Source organism: Elephas maximus, chromosome 25, assembly GCF_024166365.1.
Source record: "Elephas maximus indicus isolate mEleMax1 chromosome 25, mEleMax1 primary haplotype, whole genome shotgun sequence".
Classification (NCBI taxonomy): Eukaryota; Metazoa; Chordata; class Mammalia; order Proboscidea; family Elephantidae; genus Elephas; species Elephas maximus.
In genome coordinates this window covers 27934693-27959845 of record NC_064843.1, presented here as the reverse complement: position 1 = coordinate 27959845, position 25153 = coordinate 27934693, and the positions used below count along the sequence as shown (strand labels likewise).

The following is a 25153-nucleotide window of genomic DNA, read 5'->3' as shown; positions in this document are numbered from 1 at the left end:
AGGAAATGCTCATGATCATTAGCCATTACAGACAAGTAAATCAAAACTACAATGAGATCCCCTCTCACTCCAACAAGGCTGGCATTAAGCCAAAAAACACAAAATAATAAATGTTGGAGAGGTTGTGGAGAGACTGGAACACTTATACACTGCTGGTGGGAATATAAAATGGTACAACCACTTTGGAAATCAATTTGGCGCTTCCTTAAAAAGCTAGAAATAGAACTACCATACGATCTAGCAATCCCAGTCCCTGGAACATATCCTAGAGAAATAAGAGCCTTTACACAAACAGATATATGCACGCCCATGTTCACTGCAGCACTGTTTACAATAGTAAAAGATGGAAGCAACCAAGGTGCCCATCAATGGATGAATGGATAAATAAATTACAGTATGGTCACACAATGGAATACTACGCATCAATAAAGAACAATGATGAATGCGAGCAACATTTCATAACATGGAGGAATCTGGAAGGCATTATGCTCAGTGAAATTAGTCAGCTGCAAAAGGACAAATACGAGACCGCTATTATAAGAACTCGAGAAATAGTTTCAACAGAGAAGAAAATATTCTTTGATGGTTATGAGAATGGGGAGGGATGGATGGAGGGAGAGAGATATTCACTAGATAGTAAAAAAAAAAAAATTCAAGAACTATTTTAGGTGAAGGGAAAGACAACACACAATTCAGGAGAGGTCAGCACAGCCGGACTAAACCAAAAGCAAAGATGTTTCCTGAATAAACTGAACATTTCCAAGGCCAGCGTAGTAGTGGCAGGGGTTTGGGGACCATGGTTTCAGGGGACATCTAGGTCAACTGGTGTAATAAAATCTATTAAGAAAATACTTCACATCCCACTTTGGAGAGTGGCGTCTCGGGTCTTAAACGCTACCAAGCGGCCATCTGAGATGCACCAACTGGTCTCGGCCCACCTGGAGCAAAGGAGAATTAAGAACACCGAAGACACGAGGTAATTATGAGCCCAAGAGACAGAAAGGACCACATAAATCAGAGACTACATCAGCCTGAGACCAGAAGAACTAGATGGTGACTGGCTACAACCGATGACTGCCTTGACAGGGGACATAACAGAGAACCCCTGAGGGAGCAGGAGAGCAGCGGGATGCAGACCCCAAATTCTCGTAAAAAGACCAGACTTAATGGTCTGACTGAGACTAGAAGGACCCCGGTGGTCATGGTCCCCAGACCTTCTGTTAACCCAAGATAAGAACCATTCTCAAAGCCAACTCTTCAGACAGGGATTGGACTGTACTATGGGATAGAAAATGATACTGGTGAAGTGTGAGCTTCTTGAACAAAGCATACTCATGAGACTATGTGGGCAGCTCCTGTCTGGCTGGGAGAGGGCAGAGGGGGTCAGAAGCTGGACAAATGGACACAAAAATAAGAGAGTGGAGTGAAGGAGTGTGCTGTCTCATCAGGGGGAAAGCAACTAGGAGTATATATCAAGGTACATATAAATTTTTATATGAGAGGCTGACTTGATTTGTAAATTTTCACTTAAAGCACAGTAAGTTTTTTAAAAAAAATTGTACATTGAAACTTATCCTAAGGAAATAACTAGAAACATACACAATGAATATAAACGGATATTCATAAAGTTCCTTAAAAAATGTTGAAAAACTGGGAGGCAATCTATAAGAATATACCAAAACCAAACCAAACCCACTGCCGTCAAGTTGAATCCGACTCATAGAGACCCTATAGGACAGAGTAGAACTGCCGCATAGAGTTTCCAAGGAGGGCCTAGTGGATTCAAACTGCCAACCTTTCGGTTACCAGCCATAGCACTTAACCACTACACCACCAGGGTTTCCATAAGAATATACAGATCATCAAAATTAGATTGTAGAAGAATAAAGAAAAAATTTCTTAATGTGTTAAATAAAAAACGTAAGTTACAACATAGAAGGTAGAATATAATCTCAATTTAATCAAACAACGGAACTAAACAATGTATGCACAAAGCGAGAAGAGTCAAAACGTAAATTCCAAAGCATGAAGGGGGCTTTGTGTGGGTGGTGGTAGTATACATTTCCATATTTTCAAGTAATATGGTGATACTTTTGTAATCTGAAAACAAAGTGAGCCATAGATTATAAAGGAAAAGTAGCACAAAGAGCTAAGTAACAGGGTCACTATGAACTGGAATCCACTCAGTGGCAATGGATACTCAGGCAAAAGTCTGTTCACTATACTGTTACTCAGTTTTGTCTACGTGTTTTAAAAAACTGGCAAACTAATAGCTGTATATATTATGAAGAGTAAAATAATCTATTCATGAGAAGGAAGTGTTCCGGCAATGAGCTCCTGCTCTATAACGAACTTATAAAATAAGAAACTGCTTTAACCAGTTTTGATTTATTCACTGTAGCTTCATCAAAGAAAAGAAAAGAATATAGGTCTCAAGAATTGTCTGCATATAAACCTCCAGTATAGGGCTCTAAGAAACTCTTTTATTGTCTAATCAGGCTTCAAAAATTTATGCAACATTAAATGTCAACACATTCCATAGTTATATCTGTCATTTCCTTTTAATATTTTCTATAAATTACATTATAAAAGCCAACAGAATCTTACAAGAAGATTTATTAAGACAACTGAGATTTGTTATGATATTATTATAGGAGAAGACAAATTTCCTTTAAAACTTAGCAATGCCTAGGCTAATAATTTCTATGATCTTGAAAAGTGTTTTATCATTGAGTACATTTGAAAAGATCCATTTATCACCTTTAGATCACTGATGTATCACAATGCCTGGGAATCTAGGGTACAGTGCATGATGAAACAAATGTAGTACCCACTCAGAATCCAAATAACCCACATAAATAACACCACAGACATTTCACTTGCATGAGTAACGAAATTTAAGTTCAAGGAATTACGGGGGTATGAACAAGAACATAAACTGGGATGCTATAGCTAGTGTATCATAAAACCTTAGAGGGTTTGCTGAGAAAGAACATTAAATAATCCCAAATTATTTTTTCTGTCAGTTGTCAGCTTATGCTTTTAGAAAATTGATACAGCGATGCTTTCTAGGATGTATTTATCTCATCAATAAGCAAAAAAGAAAGGAGGGGAGTAAATACATTATTTTTTAACCTTCTCTAATGCTACCTGAATTATTTTTCTTCCAACTAAAGTGAATATAAATAAACATGCAGACTTTTTTTTTTTTTTAAAGCAAATTAAGGGTTCCATATTATAGGCTATGAAATGCATCCCAGAAAGTTAAGCTTGAGACAAGTTGGGAATAAGATTTAACTCTGAATTTACTCTCAAATCTTTAGAAGGAGATTTCTTTTGCTATATTTTTCAATGGATCGGAAAGATATAAAAGGAAAGGAACTGCCTGCAGCTTTGACATAACTCTCACCTTCTCTGGATGAGATAATCTTCCAGGATATCAAGGCAGCGCACCATCTGGGAGAAAATGAGCACTTTGTGGCCACCAGCAATCAGCTTAGGGAGCAGTTTGTCAATCAGCACCAGCTTCCCGGCTGCCTGAATCATGGCCTGCAGCTGAAAGTCAGAAGCATCAGGGCTGTGGGTTTTTCGGAAATCTTCTAAGATTTTCTCCTCCGCCCCTGAAAAGAACGGAACAAAACTATTCCTTGAACAACATGTTAGGGTAAAAGCTTCTCTCTACTTTACAGACCCTCAGGAAAATGAAGCTGTCTGTGGGAAGTGAATTCTCAGGCCCTGGACCAGCAGCCTAATGAGATGCTGTGCGTCCGTCGCCCGTCAGCAGCAGCAGGAACATCTTGCAGAGTACACTGGTACACTGCTCTCCTAGGAAGTCTCACCAAGTAGAGAGAGGGGCTTTTGAAATACCAAGTTCTAAGATGACTCACACAAGTAAAGAAACCTTCACAGAAAGTGAAGTTGACAACAAATATCTTCATAGCTCTGGACACCAAAAAGACTAGCTTTAAGAGAACCCAAGCCATGTTTTTATTAAAAAAAAATTTCTCAAAGGATTCTGACATCTTTTTTCCCCGCCCAGGGTTGTTTTTTGGGTATTCTAGGTCCCTTGCATTTCCATATGAATTCTTTTTTTTTTTTTTTTTTTAACAATTTGATTACTGTTGTGTGCCGTTGAGTTGATTTCAACTCATAGCGACCCTATACAAAAAAAAAAAAAACCAAACCCACTGCCGTCGAGTAGATTCCAACTCATAGCAACCCTATAGGACGGAGTAGAACTGCCCCATGGAATTTCCAAGGAGTGCCTGGCGGACTTGAACTGCCGGCCCTTGGTTAGAAGTCGTAGCACTTAACCACTACGCCACCAGGGTTTCCAAGAGACCCTATAGGGTAGAGTAAAACTGCCACATAGGAAATCTTCTGCCTACAGAGGCAGAAAACTGGCAGAGGTAGGTTCAGCCTTTGGCTCTGTGCACTTACTAGGCTAGACTACTTAGGCAAATCAATTAACCTGTTTGAACCTCAGTTTTATACTCTGTAAAAAGGTGAGAATACATATACCCTACCATCTAATGCAGTCTCTGAGTGGTGCTAGCTGTTAGTATGCTCTCTGCCAACCAAAAGGTTGGAGGTTTGAGTACACCCAGATGCACCTCGAAAGAAAGGCCTGGTGACCTACCTTTGAAAATGCAGCCACTGAAAACTCTGTGGAGCACAGTTCTACTCTGACACACATGGGGTCGTCATGAGTCCGAAGAGACTCGACGGGGACTGGCTTTTTATTTAGCATATAATGGGAACTCAATACATGAGATCTTAGCTTTTAATAAAGGTGCATGCCAGGCCTGAGTTACTTCCTGCTACCCCCGCTCACCATTGATCAAGTAAGGATGGTTACAGCACTTTCTCAGCTCCATCATGGTATTGATGAGGTTGGGCATGTTGTGCTGATTTGCCCCCTTGGCCAGGAAGGAAAAGTTCTTCTCCAAGATGGCACGGTAATACTTTTTCTGGATATTAGTCAGCTCCACTTCAATGATCGTCTCTTGTTTGGGAGCAAGATTCTTTTCCACGTCATCTTTCAGCCGTCGAAGCATCATTGGCTTTAGGATAGATTGCAGTTTCTTCACCTGTCCAGGGAAAGGAGATTTGTTCACCTACCCGCATCTAGATTTTTTTTTTTTTTTTTTACCCGCATCTAGATTTAATGATTACTGGGGTATTTCAGTCTTCACTACAGCCTGGAGCATCTAATCTTAGCACTGTGGCAACAGATTTAAAGAAAGATCATGACTGATCACTGCACATTGGAAGTTTAAAACAGTACTAAAAGGAAAAAGAGATCTGGTTTATCATTAGTAATTACTGAGAACCTATGTGGCAACCTTGCAAAATACACAGGGAGAAAGATAAAAAAGACAGTACCTATTCCCTAGGATGGAGAAAACAAATCTCTCTGTCTCTCTAACATACACATGCACGCAGTAGTTTCCTGGGGAACACTTTAAGTCATGTTAGGAATTAGGAAGTAGAAATAATACATTACAAAGGAAAGACTTAGATGCTGAAAGAACAGAGTAAGAGGTAGAGGCAATTGGGAAAAGGATTCTTTCTACACCTTCTAAATAACAACAGCATACATGTTTGGCAGTAGCAGCATCCAAAGAGTTAACATTTTAATGTGACATCTCCCATTCCATCCTGGGAGCTGTCACACCAGGGGCACTTCAGGTCAGGTGCCATTCTAAGCTATGACTTCTCTCTTCTAATAGCCCAACCCATACAGCAGATCTCTACTCATTTGACTGCACCAGCAAGGAGACTTGCTCTCTTTCCTGAGAAGACAATGGCAGAGTAGCGATTCAAAGTCAAGGCACCTGGGTTAACCCTGAGCTAAAATATACCAGTAAGATTAATGCTTGTAGGAAAATAAGTAAGGGAAAATTCAAGTGCAAGAGAAATTAAGTTTCAAGTCAGAAAGGGCTATTTGAAAATTTCAAAATGGGTGGAGCCTGCGTAAACAAGTTGTGTGGGAGAGATGGTGTGGCAATGCTTCCTGAAGAAAGTGATTTAGATGAGTTACTTGCTGGAGCATGTTTCATACAACGATGAATACACTTTATTTTGGAAACAGATGCTTTCTAGAACAGTTATTTACTGTGGTTTAAGATACAGACATTTGATATTATTTTTATGGTTTTCTTCTAATTAACTAACCCCAATCCTAAACCTAACTCTTTTATGAGACCTTGATTTTACCAACCACGGTACTTAAGAATCTCCCAAATGGGTAAGAAACTGTTTAAGAACCCAAAGAGAAAAGACACTCCTAGCTAACCGTTAAAGACAGAAAATTCCAATCTGCCACATGCTGGGTTCAGCTTTTGCCCTTCACTTAGTTCATACCTTGAATCATTTAGAGTATACTATATGCCAGACACTGTGCTGGTCAATACAACAAACACAACTTTGGAGAAGATGTGGGCCTTGTCCTCAAGGAGATCATTGTCTAGGAAGAAGAAAAAATGCATACCACAAATTAAGTGCAATGGGAGAAGAGGATGCATTTCTCATGGGCCCAAAATGGAGAGAATGTTAAAGTTGACTTTTGAAGATCAATAGATATCGCAAATGTAGAAAAGGGGAATCAAGTTTAATTATTCACTGCTCTCAAAGTCTGACTTGCATCAGAAGTAGAAAAAAACAGATTGGAACCAGAGAGTGTACTCTTGACATCTGCTACAGTTCCCAAATTCTCTGCCCCAGCCCACTCTCACATCATTGCTAGATTAATTTAGTGAGCTAATGATGTCGTTCCTGCAATTGAAGCCTTGGTGGCTTTTCTATTACCTACCAAATTCTTCCACCTGTCTTTCAAGACTGACCTACAATATAACCCTAAAACCCTTTAGCCTTATGTTGTACAATTCATCTACCTTGTTCCCAGTTCAACCAGACAGCTCCCTGTTACTGAAAAAAATTCCATGGACCCAATCTTGCTGGTTTTTTCTATGCAAAGTATCACCACCTCTTCTCTTTGCACCTGTTGAAAACTTACCCATCCTTCAAAGTCCATTTTCAAATTGTGCTCTCTCTGTCAAGTCTTTCCTGATTCCCAAATACATGTGAACTCTCTCTACTTTAAAGCTCCCAAGCCTATTATTTGTTCCTTTTATGACATTTAAATTTATCTGGATGATTTCTATAATCCCTAGTAGAGATTTCTATGTACAAGTCAATAGACATTTAATATTGTCAATTTTTCTGAATTGGCTTTGAGTCCAATAAGCTGGACTTGGGCGACTAGGCCTTGGAAAACTGAGAAAATTAAGTCTAACTGGGCAAAACTGGACTAATCAACTACTCTATATATGTGGCTGCCTGCTTCACCTCACTACCTGTGTATTTTGTTGTACTCAAAAGGATATGCCTGAGAACTTGTCTCAAATTATATATAAGTAAGGACAAAAGATGAGGGAAGCAGTATAAAGCACTATGCTCCTGAGGCCAGAGCTATCAGCAAAACCATCAGACTTTCAAGTGATACCAGTGAAGGCAGGAAGCCTGATATTTTGGATCCTGACTCACCTATCCTTTGGTGCAATAAGACATGCTAACCATCAGCTTACTTTGCCTAGCATGAACAAACAAAATAAAGGAGGCAATGCCCATTTTACCAGGGATGTGAGAATCTGCTAACTTCTGTCCCCACAGTATTTGTTCTCTCCTTGATGGTGAAAGGAACCGTCACACAGTCTCCTCAAACCTTCAGGCCCCTATTTACCTGCTCCTCTGTTTTCAGGTCTCCAAACTCCTCCAAGAAAGCAGTCTCTGAAGGAAACTGTGATGGCTCCAGAAAATTTAGCAGACTGAAGAGCTCCTCAACAGAGTTCTGCAAGGGCGTTCCAGTGAGCAGCACTTTATGTTCCTGCACAGATTTAAAGTATGTGATGAACAGTCTAGGCCAAAACAGTTAAGTTTTGGTGAGAAAATTAAGCTAGAGCATTCTGTGCTCAACTTGGGACAACAGTCTCTGCTTTTATGAAAAGATAGGGTGCCAACACTTTAAAAGGATACACTCAATAAATGGATCAATCTTGCTTTCATGTCACTGTTTTCAGTAGCAATTTCATGTTAATTAAGACACCATTCATTCGTTCACTCAATATTATTGAGTGTCTACCCTCACGTACTGGGCACTGTGTCAAGTTAGGAATGTTAAAAAGACCATCAACCTTGGTACCAGATCATTCAGGAATCTGGAAACCAGCCAAAACACTTTATGTTTCCAGGTCACAAATTTCATGGCATTTAAGATTCCCGAGTCCTTTTGGGAATGAATCTATGGCAAAGTCGAATTGTTGACCCCATTCGTAAGAAAAAAACATTTGATTCCGATACTGTCACATCTATAGAGGGCAAAAAGAAAATTCAGAATAAAAGGAATATGTACAAGTCAAGTAAGCTATGTGCAGAATAGCTAAAGAATGCTTCCTCCCTGGTGAAGAAAAGGAACCTGTGTTTAGTAGACAGCTTGCTAACCCTCACCAGGGCCATGAGCTTCAGGCCCTCCAGAAGTTTGCAGTTCCTATTCTTCAATCTGTGAGCTTCATCAATTATCACACAGCTCCAGTGAATCTTCTTTAGCTCTGGGCAATCTGCCAGGATCATCTCAAATGTTGTGATGACAACATGGAACTTGAAGACTCCTGAAAGGGGGTTTCCCTGAGAATGACACAACCAAAAGCACGGCTTTACACCACTGCTCTAGAATTCTGTTAATGGGTCCCCGCTGGATTAGAAGGGACAACACTGTAAGTGCTATAGCGTAGCCAACAAGCACTGGTATTCCTCATGAGAGAAAAGAGAGAATATACGTATGAACCAGCTATTTAGGCAAGAGAGAGACCTCACTACATTAATGAAACACAAGCAGGAGAACAAGTGCCCTCACAAAAGTGAGAAAGATAAGCAGTACGGAAGACACAACAAGGAAGCTTTTTATTTATTAACTGTCATGATAAGAAAAGCAGATGGGTATTGATTCATATATTCCCAGCCAGGAGCTGGTCCACAACATACACAGTCTGTATGTCCAGGAAATCCTCTTTACTACTTCTCAGATATAATCAGTTTCATTTTGTAACTTGAGTTCTAGCACAGAGTCAAAATAATGATCCTGGCCCACCTGGGACAAGTGCTAGCAGGCAGGACACATCTTTACCTTTTAGCCTGTCCTGGTGCTGCTGTCACATTCAAGGAGCAGAGCTGCAGCATGTTAGAGCATGTCCTAAACGTCTTCCAAGTGTCTCCTACTGGTGTCTACTGAACCTCTGGGGAAAGCACTGGCTTCCCTATGACTGGCTTAATTTAATTCTCACTTTGCTTAATTATAAAAATCTGTGCCTAGGGCAGTGTACCCCCAAACATACCAAGTGATCATACTTACCAAAAACAAAAAAAAAACTGTTGTTTTTATGCAACTGGGTATCTGTTTTCTCTTTTCCCCTCCCTGTCAAATCTGTTAGCCTCCTCTCCAAATTCCCCGGCTGGGAGTCCCTCTTCTGTACACTAATTATTCTTCTGTTCACTTTCTTCATTGAACATATAACAATTCAGATAAAATCTGCATGTAAAAGCAACTTCATGAGCCAAACCTTCAGTGTCCTGAAAAAGGCTTCTGGCATATCTCAGAGTGGAAAACACACCCTGCATCCCATGTTTTATTGTAAGTTAAAACAAACTATCAGGGAGGAGCAAGTCTGCCTCAACAAACAAATGTCTCTTCAAAGTGAGTCAACAGTGAGCCAAGGCCTAGGGTATGAAAACTCCTGAAGACAAACGATAGGAAGGCTGTCCTGAGCTACGATGTCAGGCCGTCCTGGCTTTTTGTGATTGATGCGAGGCTTACCTGTGCATCCCTGTACACCATTTCATACTGCTGGATCATCTGCCTGCTGATCTGACTGCCGTGGTACACGATAGCATTCATCTCCGTCCACGTTCGGAACTCTCGCTCCCAGTTAGTGATGGTGGAGAGAGGGGCAATGATGAGGAAAGGGCCGTGAATTCCCCTTAGGAATATTTCTGAAAGGAATGTGATGGACTGGATGGTTTTCCCTAGGCCCATCTCATCAGCTAAAATACAGTTTTTTCTGCAGGGAATAATAAATACAGGTAATTCATTATCAATAATGGAAAAATGTAGAGTTTGGTTTTAACTAAAGATGCTTCAGAAGTACACCTTGACCTGTAATGTCATCAACGAAGGTCTTATAATTTTACAGGGATGAAACTGAGACCAAGAGCAATAAAAAGTTATGCGATTCTTGTTCCATCAAGGGACATACTTTTAATCCACATGATAAATTCCTTATCAGAGTAAAAATGCTGGTTCCTTCCGGTGATTCAAAATCCCACAAGTGCATGAAGCTGTGACCCTGGAAGGTGTGTGGTGACCATTCAGGCTAGCTCCCTCACTGTGCAGATGAGTGACTGAGACTGGAAAGGTTAAGTGAGTTGAGCTCTGAGTCAAATAGTTAACAAGCAGCACAGACTACGCGAGAACAGAGGTCTCCAGAGTTCATTTCGGTGCGTTTTCCATTACAACATGCTGTCTTTTAAACTCAATACTACAGGGGTAGATTCTAGAATGATAAGAAAATCTCAACCCTTTTTTCTCATATTTCCCTGTTTCAGCTAAATTCTGATAGAAATCAGAGCACAAAGACTTCAAAACTAAGCCTTACAGTACAAGTTCAGAATATCCACAGCTCACAAGCAAGTAGCAGAGTTGAGGACGATCTATTCCCATTCGTAGTCATTTTCTGCTAGAAACTTAAGGTAGGAAATAGCTTTAAAGGATCCTTTGTGTTTTCTTTCATCCAGGTTAACTGGCAAACAAAAGCACAAAGTCGACGATGTCTAAACATCATTCCTTTTGGGTGGAGAGACACCTGATATAAAAATACAGATGACCATCCCTAAACTGGTGGCTGTGTTGCTCTCAACTACTACTGCTACTCTAAGCGTTCCAGGATACAGCAGCAATAAGAACTCCAGATACAGTCATTTGGTAGAAAGCTGGTCCGTGACGACAGGATTTATTCTGGCCCCTCACCTGTTATACCAGTTAAAAAGGAGCCAGTTCATTCCCTCCAGCTGGTACTCCCGGAGCTGGTTACTGTTCTTATACTCTCGAGACTTCTCAAGTTTCTGCCAGGAGTCTGAAGCAGGTCGCTCCTAGTGGAGGGAAGCAGAGAGCACAACGCATAGAGAAGTAATGATTTTTTAGGACATGACATGGATAGGGACATAGGATAATAACGGGGATGGAAGCAAATCTCAAGAAGTGTCCTAATGCTGGTTTCAAACTACAGTTACTATTCTCAGATTTTAAAATACGTGCTTCCAAGTTCTATATTTTCTTGATCTCACCAGGCTAAACTAAAAACGCTGCTATAAAATTTGCAAGTAGTTATTAAGAGAAACAGACCCATCTCAGTTTTTGATAAATGTAATATACTGTCATATCTGTACTCTTAGATAGCGTTCTCATTTACAGTGATTTTTTCGCAGCAAACCAGTATTAATCAGGTTTTTGGCTTCTATAGATAAGGTTTTCTTCTTGTTACTCCTTTGCGCTTGGGATATAAGCTCAGGAAAGCACAGTGGGACATTCTGTTGGTTAGCTTCTAAAGTCAACACATAAGGTAAAAATGCTGAAAAATTAAAATTACTCTTGCGAGTCCCTTAAGTTCCCCTAAACAGAACAGAGGAAGTCTTATTAGTTTTAGTTTTGCATGACATACTACTTTTAAAAAATAATTCATCTTTTCTCTACTGACATGAAATATCACATTTATCATACACTAATTTCCAATATATTCATGGATCTATATCTAGATTCTTCATTCTGTTCCAATGATTTGGTTATTAATCCAATAAAACCATATTGTTTAAATTACTATAGCTTTATATCTGGTGGGGAATGGTTTTTTTAAATGCCATGGATATTCTATTTTATTTACCCTTCTATACAACTTTGGAATGAACTTGTCCACTTTCTGAATTACATTGTACTTACTGATTAATTTGGAGAAAATTTAAATCATTATGTACTGAGCCTTTCCATCCAAAAAAATTTTCTGTTTATTTAGGTTTTATACTATTTGGACACAGTCTTGGTTATTTTGCTTAAGGACAAATTTAGCCCTTAAACTGACACTTTACGGTCTTAAAAATTAAAAATTCTTAGCTGTGCCTGTGGTTATAAATGAGAATATGGGGGCTAACGCTTCTCTGGGCAGCGTTAAAATTAGTCTTGGGCAGCTCAACCTTGAGCTACTATAATAAAATTTATAACAACAACAACAAAAAATTTACAACATTCTTAACAAAAACTAAGCTATTTACACATGTGAAATTTAATAAACTCTTCTCAATTATATTGGTGACTTTTAGGGATAAATATAAGCTGTCCATGGTCTTTCAAAAATTGTGCATCAGGGCCGTGTCCTTTCACCATACTTATTCAATCTGTACGCTGAGCAAATAATCCAAGAAGTTGGACTATGTGAAGAAACATGGCACAACTGGAGGAAGACTCATTAACAACGTACAATATGCAGATGACAAAACCTTGCCTGATGAAAGTGAAGGGGCCTTGAAGCATTTACTGATGAAAATCAAAGACTACATAGCTTTAAGTACGGACTGCACCTCAACATAAAGAAAACAAAAATTCTTGCAATTGGATCAATAAACAACATCATGATAAATATTTAAGTTGTCGAGGATTTCATTTTACTTGCATCCACAATCAATGTCCATGGAAGTAACAGTCAGGAAAATCAAACGACCTATTGCATTGGGCAAATTTCCTGCACGAGACCTCTTTATTAAATTGAAAAGCAAAGATGTTACTTTGAGGACTTTAAGGTGCCACGGTATTTTCAATTCCCTCACATGCATGCTAAAGCTGGACAATGAATAAGGCAAATTGAAGAATTGATGCCTTTGAATTATGGTATTGGAGGACAGTGAATATACCACGGACTGTCAAAAGAACAAATAAATCTATCTTGGAGGAAGTACTGCCAGAATGCTCCTCAAAAGCGAGGATGGCAAGATTTCGTCTCACATACTCTGGGCACGTAATCAGGAGGGACCAGTCCCTAGAGAAGGACACCACACTTGGTAAAGTAGAGGGTCAGTGAAAAAGGGGAAGACCCTCAAGAAGATGGGCTGACACAGTGGCTTCAACAATGGGCTCAGGCATAATTATGTTTGTGAGGATGGCGCAGGACCAGGCAATGTTTCATTCTGTTGTACACAGGCTTGCTATGATTCGGAACTGAGTCAAGGGCAACTACCAACAACAATAACAAGATGTAGAAGCATCACACTTTGATACTGTCACTCCTCTGGACTTTACTTCTTTCACCAGTGCTAAAGGTTTTAGCTTTACATCAATCACCTACTAGCCAGAAATTTCAGCCATCTAAGCACAAGCCCTAAAATCAGCTGGCAGCTTCTAGCACCTAGCCTGGGTGGCTACTAAGTGGTATAGACTATAGGAAGCAAGTTACCCCAGGGCTCCACACCTTCAGTTAAAACCCAGAGGGAGGAATTTAACTCTTCGTGTCTCCAAGGTAGGTCCTGCCTATTGAGTAACTGCTTCTCTCCCTTTGTACTGTCATTACTGACACCTTTTTTTTTTTTGCTGTCTCAAAATCCCATGTTCTATCTACAAATTACCAATTTTTACCAAAAAGGTTTTAGCTATAGAATGTCCTATTTATCAAGACTGGTAGGGTCACCTCTGAACTTCAAAGTACAGAATAAGGCCCCTGTTTAAAAAAAGTTATTCAGGTCAAGTACCATTTGGAGCCAGCCCTTTTCTTAACAAAGTTTTAATCATATTTTTAGGTACCATTTCAATTTAGAACTCGAGTTAAAACTGCAAAATGTCCATTTTAAATGAGAAGAAATAAATTAGAAAAAAAACAAGTGTGAGACAATACCATGGTTCAATGAGAGATGGGAAGGATAGCGGCACTACAAATGACAGAGTAAAGGAAATACGAAATCATCTGAAAGCTCATGCCAAAGCATGTAGTCAGACTGAGGAAACAGTAGGAGGCTGAAACAGTGCGTGAGAATCCTGATTACTTCTAGATGACAACTTACAATTAGCTTCAGAATGAAACTCTCTACGCTCTGTTCCCCCTTAGTCTGTCTCTGCATTGTGCTACATATCATAATTAGCCTGCTGCCATACTTGTCCATGTACACACATGCCTCTTCCACTAGACTGTGAGCTCCTGGGCCAGGGCCTTTATTTTGTTCTTTATTGGATTGCACACAAAAATCAATCCACAGCAGATGCTGAATAAATGATTGACGAATTCAATCAAAATCCAACAACTGTTAGAAAAACTGGAGATGGGAGATGGTTGAAAGAGAAATTCAATGATCGATCATGCAGACACAACATTATAAAGCTACATAAATTTCTAGTCACAGTTGTCCATCTCACGATACTGCTAAGCATCTTAATACACCCAAAACAAAACAAAAACCAAATTAAAAAACCACTGCTTCTGAATGGACTCTGAAAATGATATAAGTTAAATTTCAAAGTCTAGGCTGAGTCCCAATTCCTTAGAGATGTAAAAATAACAACTACTACAGTGAAGCCTGTGAGAGCTGGAACTCAATGGGACTGCCTTGTTTTTTTAAGTTCTCACAAGTTTTCTACCTTAGAGAGGGTACAGTCTTACCACTTTTCTATCACTCTCTATTAGTAGAAAACACTGTATTTTAGTTTTCCTTCTCTGACAGGTTTCTGCCGTACACAGGTACTGGCTTTTGCAGATTTTACTGTAATAAAGAACCAGATAAGAGTTCTTCATATAAAAATGATTTTTTTAAAACAGAAATTGTGATCATTCCAGTCTATAGTCATATTCTTTATTAACTGATTCTCTTTCCAAGTTAGTTACACATTAACCAGGCTGTCAATACCTCTTTTGAACTGTGATACTCTCTATACAACTACTTCTCAGGAACCCCGGGGCATCTTTGCAGCTTGGCGCTAATAATCCAGAATCAGAAAAACAAATTGATTCAATAAACATATATTGAGAACCTATGTTCGCTCTGTGAGGTGCCAGGGATCTACAAAAAAAGACAGCTTTTCTCCTTAAGAATCTTCTAGTTGAGTGAAGGCAAAGGAAAAAAAAAAACAAAAAACAAAAAAAGAGATCACTGATGGAGCCAGATATAAGAAACAGGAAAGAACATGCCAGGCATTTCTTACCTGTTCTATCTTACTGACTCCACACAACAGCCATATGTCAAGAAATTCTAAACTCATATCCAAGCTTCTTAAAAGTCACATACATCAAAATAGAGCCCAGACCTAAAGCTGAATGGGGTGCTAGCAAAGTTTGATTGTGGGAGGAAAACACCCTGAACTCCTGGGTAGCCAAAGGTAAGATACCACAGAAACCACTTAGGAGCACAGACAAATGGATATCCATGATTACCAAGTTCAAAAAACCACCTGTTACAAAAGGTGTAAAACAGATACACTACCGCGTGCTTAATTTCAGGGAGAACTTGAAGAGACTCGAATTCTTTCACTTTTGCAGGATCCACATCTTCCTCTAGCTCCCACGTGCTTTCTTCGTATGGCAGTGAGCACCACTTCACCAGGTAATGTGTCACCTCCTGGTGGGAAACACAGGAGAGAAAATTCTGCTCTTTTTACTAGCTTAAATGCGTCAATCATACTCTGGCTGGCCTCTGGAAAACCACTCTATGACACAACACATGAATACTATTAAAATAAAGGCCACGAGTAAACAAAACAAGCATTCTCCCAAGACATGTGGTAAGCAGGGAAAACACAGTAGGAAAGGCAAAACAGCAAAACACTCACTTCCCCTGTTTCTGCATCCTTGGTGTGGGCCACCTCCAAGATGCGATCAACTTCTACATAGTCCGGATTGAATAAGTCTTCATCAGGCTAATGCAAACAAAGGAGAACAGTTAAAAGCGTCCCTCCCCTTCCCTCAAATCCAAACTTAGCGTTTGATCTTTAAGTGACTCCTACCTCCCTGGGCCCTATTGGGAAACGCAGAAAGGGTTCACCTGAGAGTCATTTCACAGACATTTCTTCACCGTTTCCAACTTCTACTCTCTGCGACTAAATGCAAAATACCCAACCACGCTTCACAAGAGAGACTGCGCCACAGCCAGGATAAAGCTGGTCAGCATAGTGCTGTGCAAACGTTTGTACAAGAAGACTCTTTCTTTCTTCTACTCTTTATCCAAAGATAGCCCTTGGAAACTCAGAATTACAGTTTCTTAGAAAAATTCTTAATAACAAGAACAGTAATAGCTAACATTGGAAGGAGGCCTGAGCAGAGTTTCTGGGGTACTGATAGGTTCTATTTACTTCCTGATCCAGGTGGTAGATACACAGATGTGTGCATTTTGCAAACATCTGCTGAGCTGTTGTACACCTATAATTTATTTATTTATCATTATGCATATAATGCTTCAATAAAAAAGTTTACTTAAAAAGCAATAATAAGTAACACTTAGGAATATTTACTGTATGTCCAGAATTATGCTGAGTGCTTTTATTTGTCTCAAAGCTACCTGATAGGACAGGTGCTATAATGACTTCACATGAAGGTGACTCAGAGAGGTTAAGTAATGTGACCACGGTCACAGAGCTGTGTGAGCTGGAACGTCCACCCAGGTCTTTCTCAACCTTCTCCTGGAACCACTGAACTCTCCTTACTGTCTCTTAGGCTGGAAAGCACTTTAGAAGCTACCTAGTTTCATCTTCTAATCAATACAAGAATCTGTATTACAACATCCCTGGCAAATCCACCTTCAGATTCAATTATTCCTGTCAAGAAATTTACTATCCCCTAAGGCCCAATCCATTTCTGAGACAGTTTTACCTCTCCCTGTTCAGTGGTAGTTTTGTGATCTCTCTATCATTATCATTATTAAATTATAGCATAATTTCCTTCCTTATAATCGTGACTCATTGCTGTGAACTGCTTCCTCTATAGCAGCAGGAAATAAGTTGATTCTCGCCTCTCTATGTTGGCTCTTCAAGGATTTGAAGGCAGCAATCTCCTCTCTATCCTGGTTAAATAACCCCTTTTTTTTTTCACATGCCATGTTTCCAGGCCCCTTAATGATTCAGACCGGTAACATTTATGAAATAGTGACTATAAGCCAGGCACCATGCTAAGTGCTTTCATAAACACTGTGCCATTTAATCCTGCAGGTATTCTGTGAGGTGGAACTATTTATGAGTCCCATTTTATACAGAGCAGGATACTGAGTCTGTTCTCTTGGTGCAGTCTAGGATTAGCTTTACTTGTTTAAACAGCCAAATCCCACTCCTGGCACACAGTAAAGCGTAGGTAATTAAATTTGCCACACTTTTTTTTCCTAGAACTGCTACCCCATCATTTTCTCCACTCCAGAGTTGCACCAAATTTTTAAGATACAAATGTAGGACATTACATTTATGTATACCATTATATTTCATTCATTTTAACCCAACCAGTAAATAAATCTGCTTTGATTTTGTCATTTACTCTCCCAGTGTTGTGGCAGATTAGGAAGTCTTCTGAGTTCTCAGAAGGCGTTGGGGTTTAGTCAGATGACTCTACCCCTGTGTCATCTGGGAAATCAGCAGCCTCTTGAGCCCGAGTCTCCTTCACATGTGCCCTAGCTCCTTCATAGGTGGCTGTGAGATAATGGATATGAAGATGTTCTATTTGAAGCTAAGTTATCTGTATCATAAGAATGTTATTCGGCCAAGTTGCTAGTAAAAATGTAGAACAGCTAAAGATCAAAGACACTGCTGCAGGAACTATTCCCCACAATAACTCCTCCTAAACGTCACGCAGGCCTTCAATCTACTCAAAAGTCTTTCCTTCCCTCAAGTGTGAGTGAGCTCTTGTTATTTCTAGATATCCTAACATAGGTTCCTCTCCCTATTCCCAAATAAGGAAAAAAAACACTCTCTTGGGAATAAATCAGAAAACAGGCACATGGGGCTTTGCAGGCCACATGAAGGAGTTAGAACTTTCTTCCCGAGAAAACCATTAGTGATGAAGGATCTGAAGCAGAAGAATGGCATACGGCAAACCCTCCTGCCTTACCTAGGGACAGCCAAACAATTATTGATCACTGACCCTGTGCCTAGTACCGGTGACAGAAGTATGAGGAAGACATGAGCTCTGTTTGCCTCTGGGGCTTAAAGTGGAAGTGGAAGGAAGAAACATGTAAACAAATCACTACACTGCAAATACTTGCTGAAACAGAGGTGTGAATAAAATGCTGCAAGAATAGAGGGACCGTCCATCAGTGACTCATGAACAGCTCTTCCAAATCTAGTCATATTACTTTCCCCAACTCTATTAAAACAACCCATTAAACCAAACCCACTGCTGTCGAGTCAATTCTGACCCATAGTGACCCTAAAAGACAGAGTAGAACTGCCCCATAGGGTTTCCAAAGAGCGGCTGGTGGATTTGAACTGCTGACCTTTTGGTTAGCAGCCATATCACTTAACAACTGCACCACCAGGGCTTCTATTAGAACAGTACCATGAAAATCAGTTCTCATATGCTTTAAAACAATCAATGGGGGAGCTGGGCCAAATTTTAAGGTTAGATACAAAGAACCCCATATTGGGATTCTTATTGTTTGTTGCAATAAGAATGCTTATTGGCATTGTCCTATAACATTCAATTTTTTGTTACTTGAGGAAAACAAGCACAACACAGATAATGAATTAGTAAGTATATGCAGCAATTTAATTTGAAGGCATCTGAGTATACTTTCAGGATCTAGTACTAGTGACTTTAAATTTTAAAAATACTTTTTTGTTTCTTATTATAAAAGTCATCTGCATAGAATTTTGAAATCATGTTAAAAAAAGAAAAAAATCACCATGATCCCATCAGCCAGAGAAAATGATGTCAGCATTTTCATATATATTCAAGACATTTTCTACACACTAATATGGAGCTTTTTTTGCATCCCGACCCCAATGGAATAGTCCCATACACTGTTAGAGCGTGACATTTTCAACTAATAGTAGTTTGTAACCCCAAGAATCTTTCCATTCATCATTCTCCAATATAATTTTTATTAGCTGCATAGTATTCCATTCTATGGAATGTACCATAATTTAACAAATGCTTGTTATTTAACACTGTGGCGGTTTTCCATTTTTTACCATTATAAATGACCCTTCATCACAGCTAAACCTTTGTTAAAAGACTTGATGATTTCCTTAAAGTAAACACAGAAGTAAAACTACTGGGACAAAGGATATGCAAATCTGGAGATACAGGATGCCTGGCCATAATGTTTTTCAGACAGGTCACATCAAGTGACGCTTCCACCCAGTGACGTGAGTGTCCCCTTCCCTAGGCCCTTATTAGCAATGGATAATACTGGTTTTTAAATCTTCAAATATCTGGTAAGTAAAAAATGGAAGATTCTCATTTCAATTTGCATTTCTTTGATCACTAGTGAAACTGGCCACATTTTTGTATGGTTAATGATCAATTTTTCCTTCTTTCTGAACTGCCTGTTCTTTTGTCCATTTTTTCTATTTGAAGTTTCATGTTTTTCTTGAGTTTTAAAAGCATTTCATATCATTACAGCTATTTGTCATGTGTGTGTACATACGTGTGGTGTAAATATAGACAGGGAGGTTTCCATACTGGGGAAGAAGAATGTATGCTATATACATTGATGTATGTGTACAGTCAGTGAAGGATCTGAAGGAAAAATGTGTATGTACATAGTGTATATACATACACATTCATTCTCATTTTTCCTAATTATTTACTTTTAATATTTGTTTGTGGCATTTCCCAATGTGTAGACAGTACGGATTTGTTTAATATTCAAATTTACCAATCCTTCCTCTTGCTGTATGTATGATACTTAGAAATCCCCAAGTTTATGGAAATATAATTATTTATTTATGTTTTCTTCTAACATTTTTATCTTTGTTGCTTTTATATTAAAACCTTAAAGTCATTCTGGAATTAACCTTTGGCAGGGGGAGAAGAGGTGAAAAATTGTGAGCACATTCCTCTTGTCCTAGCTATTTATAGGTATTCTAACCAAGATACATGTTCATATGAATTGCCAGTTTATAAAGTTTAATCTTCATACACTGGTGGATAATTTGTTTCTTTTAGCTTAAACCTGGACTAGTTTTGCACCTGGCAATTTGACTTGAGCAACAGATCTGCATAGGATGTCAACCTGAACATAAAAATTTAGAAACTAAAACTGGGAATTCAATACTGCAAGAAACGGCAGCGATCAAATGAGTCAGTAAATATTGCTTCACCTCTGTAAAAATGTGCTTCATCTGGGCTTGTTTATTCCTAAATCGCTTGATCTTCTGTGCGATGCGAGGATCCTTCTCGAGCTCTTCCATTGTGGCCCATTTACAATGTAAGTAGGAACTATCCAAAGACACATAAATTGTGAAACAAGCATCCTGCTAACGAGTGACTAAGCTTTAACGTGTTCAATAAACAGAATGGCCATCTAACACAGAAGCAGTAGAGTGGTTTATTGTAAAACTGCAGGGGATTGGGCTTAGCAAGGCTTTGCCCTTAAGAGCAAAACAGAAAACAAAGTAAAACAAGGGTATAATTCTAAGCAATTGATCTCTCTGTAGCTTCTACAGAAACCGGCTCAGACAGGGGGAGGGCAGGTACAGGCAGGCTACCATTAATACCCATCAGTGAAAGTGGGCAGGTAGTAGTGAAGGAGAGAGAAATGCAAAATGAAAAAAAAGTGTACATGTTATCAGACAATGGTTTTCCACTCTTGGTGCAAATGTGAACTACTCAGGGAGTTTTTAAAAAATGGTTATCCTTGCAGCCCCCTCCCAGAATCTGAGTCAACTGGTCTTGGGTGGAACAAGGGCTTCAGTAGTTTAAAAAAAGCTCTCCATGTGCCCTATGTACCGCCAGAGTTAAATACTACTGCCTAAGGTGAGCTCGAGTCAATCAAGATCCGTGGGTCATGCCTTAGGGGTCATTTTCCGAAAGTATGGAAGATTAACAATGTGATGAGGGAAAGCAAGTTTTATTCATACAAAATCCAAATACAAGTAATACATTAAATAGACGTACAAATTTCTATACTTAACGTAGAATAGCTCCAAGTCAAATGGGGGTTCTCCAGGGTGAACCTGTAACCAACAACAAGCAAGTATTAGCCCAGATCCCTTGCAAATCACCCTCATGTGCCCCTCCACCAAAGGAAAAAAAAAAAGGTAAATCAACACCTGTGCCTGGGTTTAGTAAAGATTTCTTGGGGATATTTCCATTTCCCCAGGTCTTTTTCTGACAGCTATTGACCAGGTTTTTCAAAGGCGCAGCTATGAAGTAAAATATGGATTCAGATGCTCTGTGTGTCCGTCCAAGGCCCAGGCTGGGACATGGTTCAGTTGATAAACCCAAACTGGCCCAGAGAAATGTCAGGACCACAGCCTGGTACAAAAATGAGTTCATTTATCTCTGATGCTTCTCAACCCCTACCTCCCAAAAACCACTGGTGTTCACTCTAAAAGAACTTTATTTTCATAAATACTTGAAATAGAGATGAAATTATGCTCTCACCAGTACCACCACACTCTCCCTCTCAAGGAATTTTCTCTAAGGGACCCTGCAATGGCCCTGAGATACTCTTGCAGTCGAAAGAAAGAAGAAGAAAAAGAACACAGTGTTTTCCTTAGGACTCTTTTTCCATCTCCTTTTCTTGGCCTTCTACTGACTTTAATGGGCTACAGCAACTAAGGGCTAAACACCTTTTGCTAGGATTACAATTAGAAAAAGTCAACTTGGTCCATACTCAGATATTTAAGAATCGTGTATCCTAAAGTTGTCTTTGGGAGTGCAAACAGGTATCAACTAGCCACACAATATTCTTGCCTAGTTCTCACTCCAGCTAAGAATGACCATTCCAGGTTCTCTAGCCAAATATCCCTTCATAAAGGGTGTAATCCGTGCTTGTGATATAAAAACTAGAAACATGAGCCACTGACCTCTTGGACTGTCTTAGATGCCAGGATCTTCTCAATGATGTTTGCATCATCTTCTGGAGGCTCCTAGAGACAAAGGTTAAAAAGAAAGAAAATTATTAGTACCAGATTCCAAGGGGAAAAAAAAATTCTATAAGAAACAGTACAATAGGTACAAATTCATCTAGAAGTTCACCATCTTTAAGTACAGATATCTCCTTCCTATCGGCCCACAGAAAAATCAAAAGATCATAAACATTCCACTTTGCACAGCTAGGCTGCAAAGGGGTAGGGTCGAACCTCTCGGTACAGCCCTATCACCTTACACTCCCACATGAGGTTTTTCAGAGTCTTGATTTCACATCTGCCTTTACAATCATTAAAATTGGTCATAGACATGTTTCTCTGCCACAACTGCCCATGTAATGGTGTATACAAATTTTTGGAAACTGTAACAGAAAATAATTTGAGAGCTTTAGAATCAGAAGGCCCCAATTCTAACACCCACCACCTACTGGCTTTGGACAAATCAATGAACATCTCCTCACTTTCAAATCTATTAAAATAAAACCAAAACCAAATCCATTGCCATCGAGTCAATTCCAACTCACAGTGACCCTATAGGACAGAGCAGAACTGCCCCATGCAGTTTCCAAGAAGCACCCGGTAGATTTGAACCGCTGACCTTCTGGTTAACAGCCATAGCTCTTAACTACTATGCCACCAGGGTTTCCAACTATTACAAATAGGAGCTAAAAATATGTATCTCACTGGGTTACTAGTGGGATAAAATGGCATATGAAAACATTTTTTTTTTTAACAGTAAGCACTATGCAAATGTAAGTATAACTATTTTCTATTAAATAGTACCACCTCTACCCGCTGTGCCTAGTGATGGCTTTCTGTTTCAGTGGGTGGTCCTCTGAATGCAAATCTCAACTGAAATAAAATCAATTCTTTCCTTCCCATTTTGGATATATATCAAAATTTCTATGCTGATAATTCTCATGAAACTTCTTTCTACAGAGTGTTTATAATAAAATCTTTTAAAAAATGACAAACTTAAAAAAGACTCACTGAGTCACAATACATTTGTGTTAAACATTTTTTTCTAGGACTTTATTCAAGCAGTTGTATTTTAGTAGTTTTATATGCACTACAGGAGTCCTGAAGCCCTGGTAGCACAGGGGTTAAGACCTCAGCTGCTAACCAAAAGGCTGGCAGTTCGTATCCACCAGCCGCCCCTTGGAAGCCCTTTGGGGCAGATCTACTCTGTCCTATGGAGTCACTATGAGTTGGAAATGATTCGATGGCAATGGGTTTGGTTTTTAAAGGAGCCCTGGTGGTGCAGTGGTTAAGTGCTCACCTGCTAACAGAAAGATTGGTGGTTTGAGCTCACCAGCTGCTCCGCAGAAGAAAGATGTGGCAGTCTGCTTCTGTAAAATTTTACGGCCTTGGAAACCCTATGGGGCAGTCCTACTCTGTCCTTCCTACAGGGTTGCTATGAGTTGGAATCTACTCCATGGCAATGGTTATGCACTATTACCTTCCCAGATCTAGTATTTGTTATGAGACTTAAAACACTGATATGGAAAAAACGTTCACCATAACAACCTTAACTACCAAATTCACTATTCTAAGTTCCTGGTTGGAACTTCTCAGAAGGATCACTTGTGCTACATATCATGTTTTCAGTCTACCCATTCTAAGGGTTCCACTGTCCCAAAGCCATACCATTACAGAAAACATTACGTTTCTTTAGATCTTAAATCAGACTTTTCCCAGAAAAGGGATGGTAGTAAAAAAAAGATAAGGAGGGCAGATGGTAAGAAAGAATTATGGAAATCAGCAGGCACAGGCAGATGCTCCCAAAGGTTACAAATATTTATTACGCTCCCCCAGACACATGGCATTGTGCTAGGTGCCATGCTGAAGTTAATTCAAAATGACAAGAGTCCCTTCCCACTGTTCAAGAAGGCGGCAAGTGAACTGTGCTTATTATACAATAGAAGGAAGGGGAAAGAGACAGATGATGCTGTTGTTTTTCTGTTTAACTTTGTTCTGCTTGATTCTTAAGCACAGGCAAGGAAAGAAAGAGGCAGTTTACAGTGTACCGCCTTCTCTCATCACAATATAAAACATTATTTGTTTTGCTCACTGATGCAGCTAAGTGTCTAGAAAAGGCCAGGTACACAGTGAGTGATCAATATTTGCTGAATGTTAAATGAAGAGGAAAAGAGAGATACAAGGGAATACAGCAAAGAAATAAAGTACCAAACTCTCCGAGGCCAAAAGACTGGTGACAGCTATTATTCTTCATCTGTTACTTAATAAAAGTCTCCCCTTCTCCACCCACTTAGATCATATACTGTAAGGATGGCTAATGGCAAAGAGACAAAGCTAGGTTTACTTTAATGAGTAGCAAGGGCCACTACCACTGACCTTGCCAGCCAATAAACAGCTCTGAATATGGCAAATTGGCAGCAAAGGAACAGGTAGGTGCTGGGTTAAGAGAAACTAGATTAAGAAACCAACATCCTTCCTACCCTCTTGCTTCATTTCCTTCCTAAATTTCTTCTGCATTATTTAGTGAGTACCTTCTATGTTTATGAACGGGTCTTAAAAAATAAATGAGATACAGTCTTCATCATAAAGAACGTATCGGTTATGCTAACATAATTATTTAAAAATTACTGAGAATTTTACACTCACTAGGATGGCCAAGAATTAAAAAAAAAAAAAAAGAAAGAAAGCCAGAGTAGAGCTGCCATATGAACCAGCAATTCCACTTCTAGGTATATATCCTAGGAATCTAATAGAAGCTACATAGACACAGGCACACTTATGTTCATTGCAGCACTATTTACAATAGTGAAAAGATGGCAACAACCTAAGTGCTCATCACAAATGAATGAATAAGTAAAATGTGGTGCATACATACAATGGAATACTACTCAGCGATAAAGAAAAATGAGTTCCCAGAACATGGATGAACCTGGAGGACATTATGTTGAACAAAATAAGTCAATCACAAAAAAAAAAACAACAAATATTGTATGTTCTTACTTCTACGAAACGACACTAACA

General features: G+C 39.3%; 1 protein-coding gene across 7 annotated transcripts in view; it reads right to left on the bottom strand.

Moving 5' to 3' along the window:
- The window catches only part of CHD6 (chromodomain helicase DNA binding protein 6), a 230676-nt gene that overhangs the window by 96012 nt on the left and 109511 nt on the right, over positions 1-25153 (bottom strand). For all 7 annotated transcript variants that reach the window (XM_049869932.1, XM_049869935.1, XM_049869938.1 and 4 more), the window contains 11 exons: positions 22091-22153; positions 21177-21235; positions 20381-20498; positions 15908-15994; positions 15562-15696; positions 11081-11202; positions 9872-10115; positions 8509-8685; positions 7745-7888; positions 4835-5090; positions 3410-3620 (listed from right to left, as the gene is read on the bottom strand). In XM_049869932.1, coding sequence (XP_049725889.1) covers positions 3410-3620; positions 4835-5090; positions 7745-7888; positions 8509-8685; positions 9872-10115; positions 11081-11202; positions 15562-15696; positions 15908-15994; positions 20381-20498; positions 21177-21235; positions 22091-22153 — 1616 coding nt within the window. The remainder of the gene's footprint in view (positions 1-3409; positions 3621-4834; positions 5091-7744; positions 7889-8508; positions 8686-9871; positions 10116-11080; positions 11203-15561; positions 15697-15907; positions 15995-20380; positions 20499-21176; positions 21236-22090; positions 22154-25153) is intronic.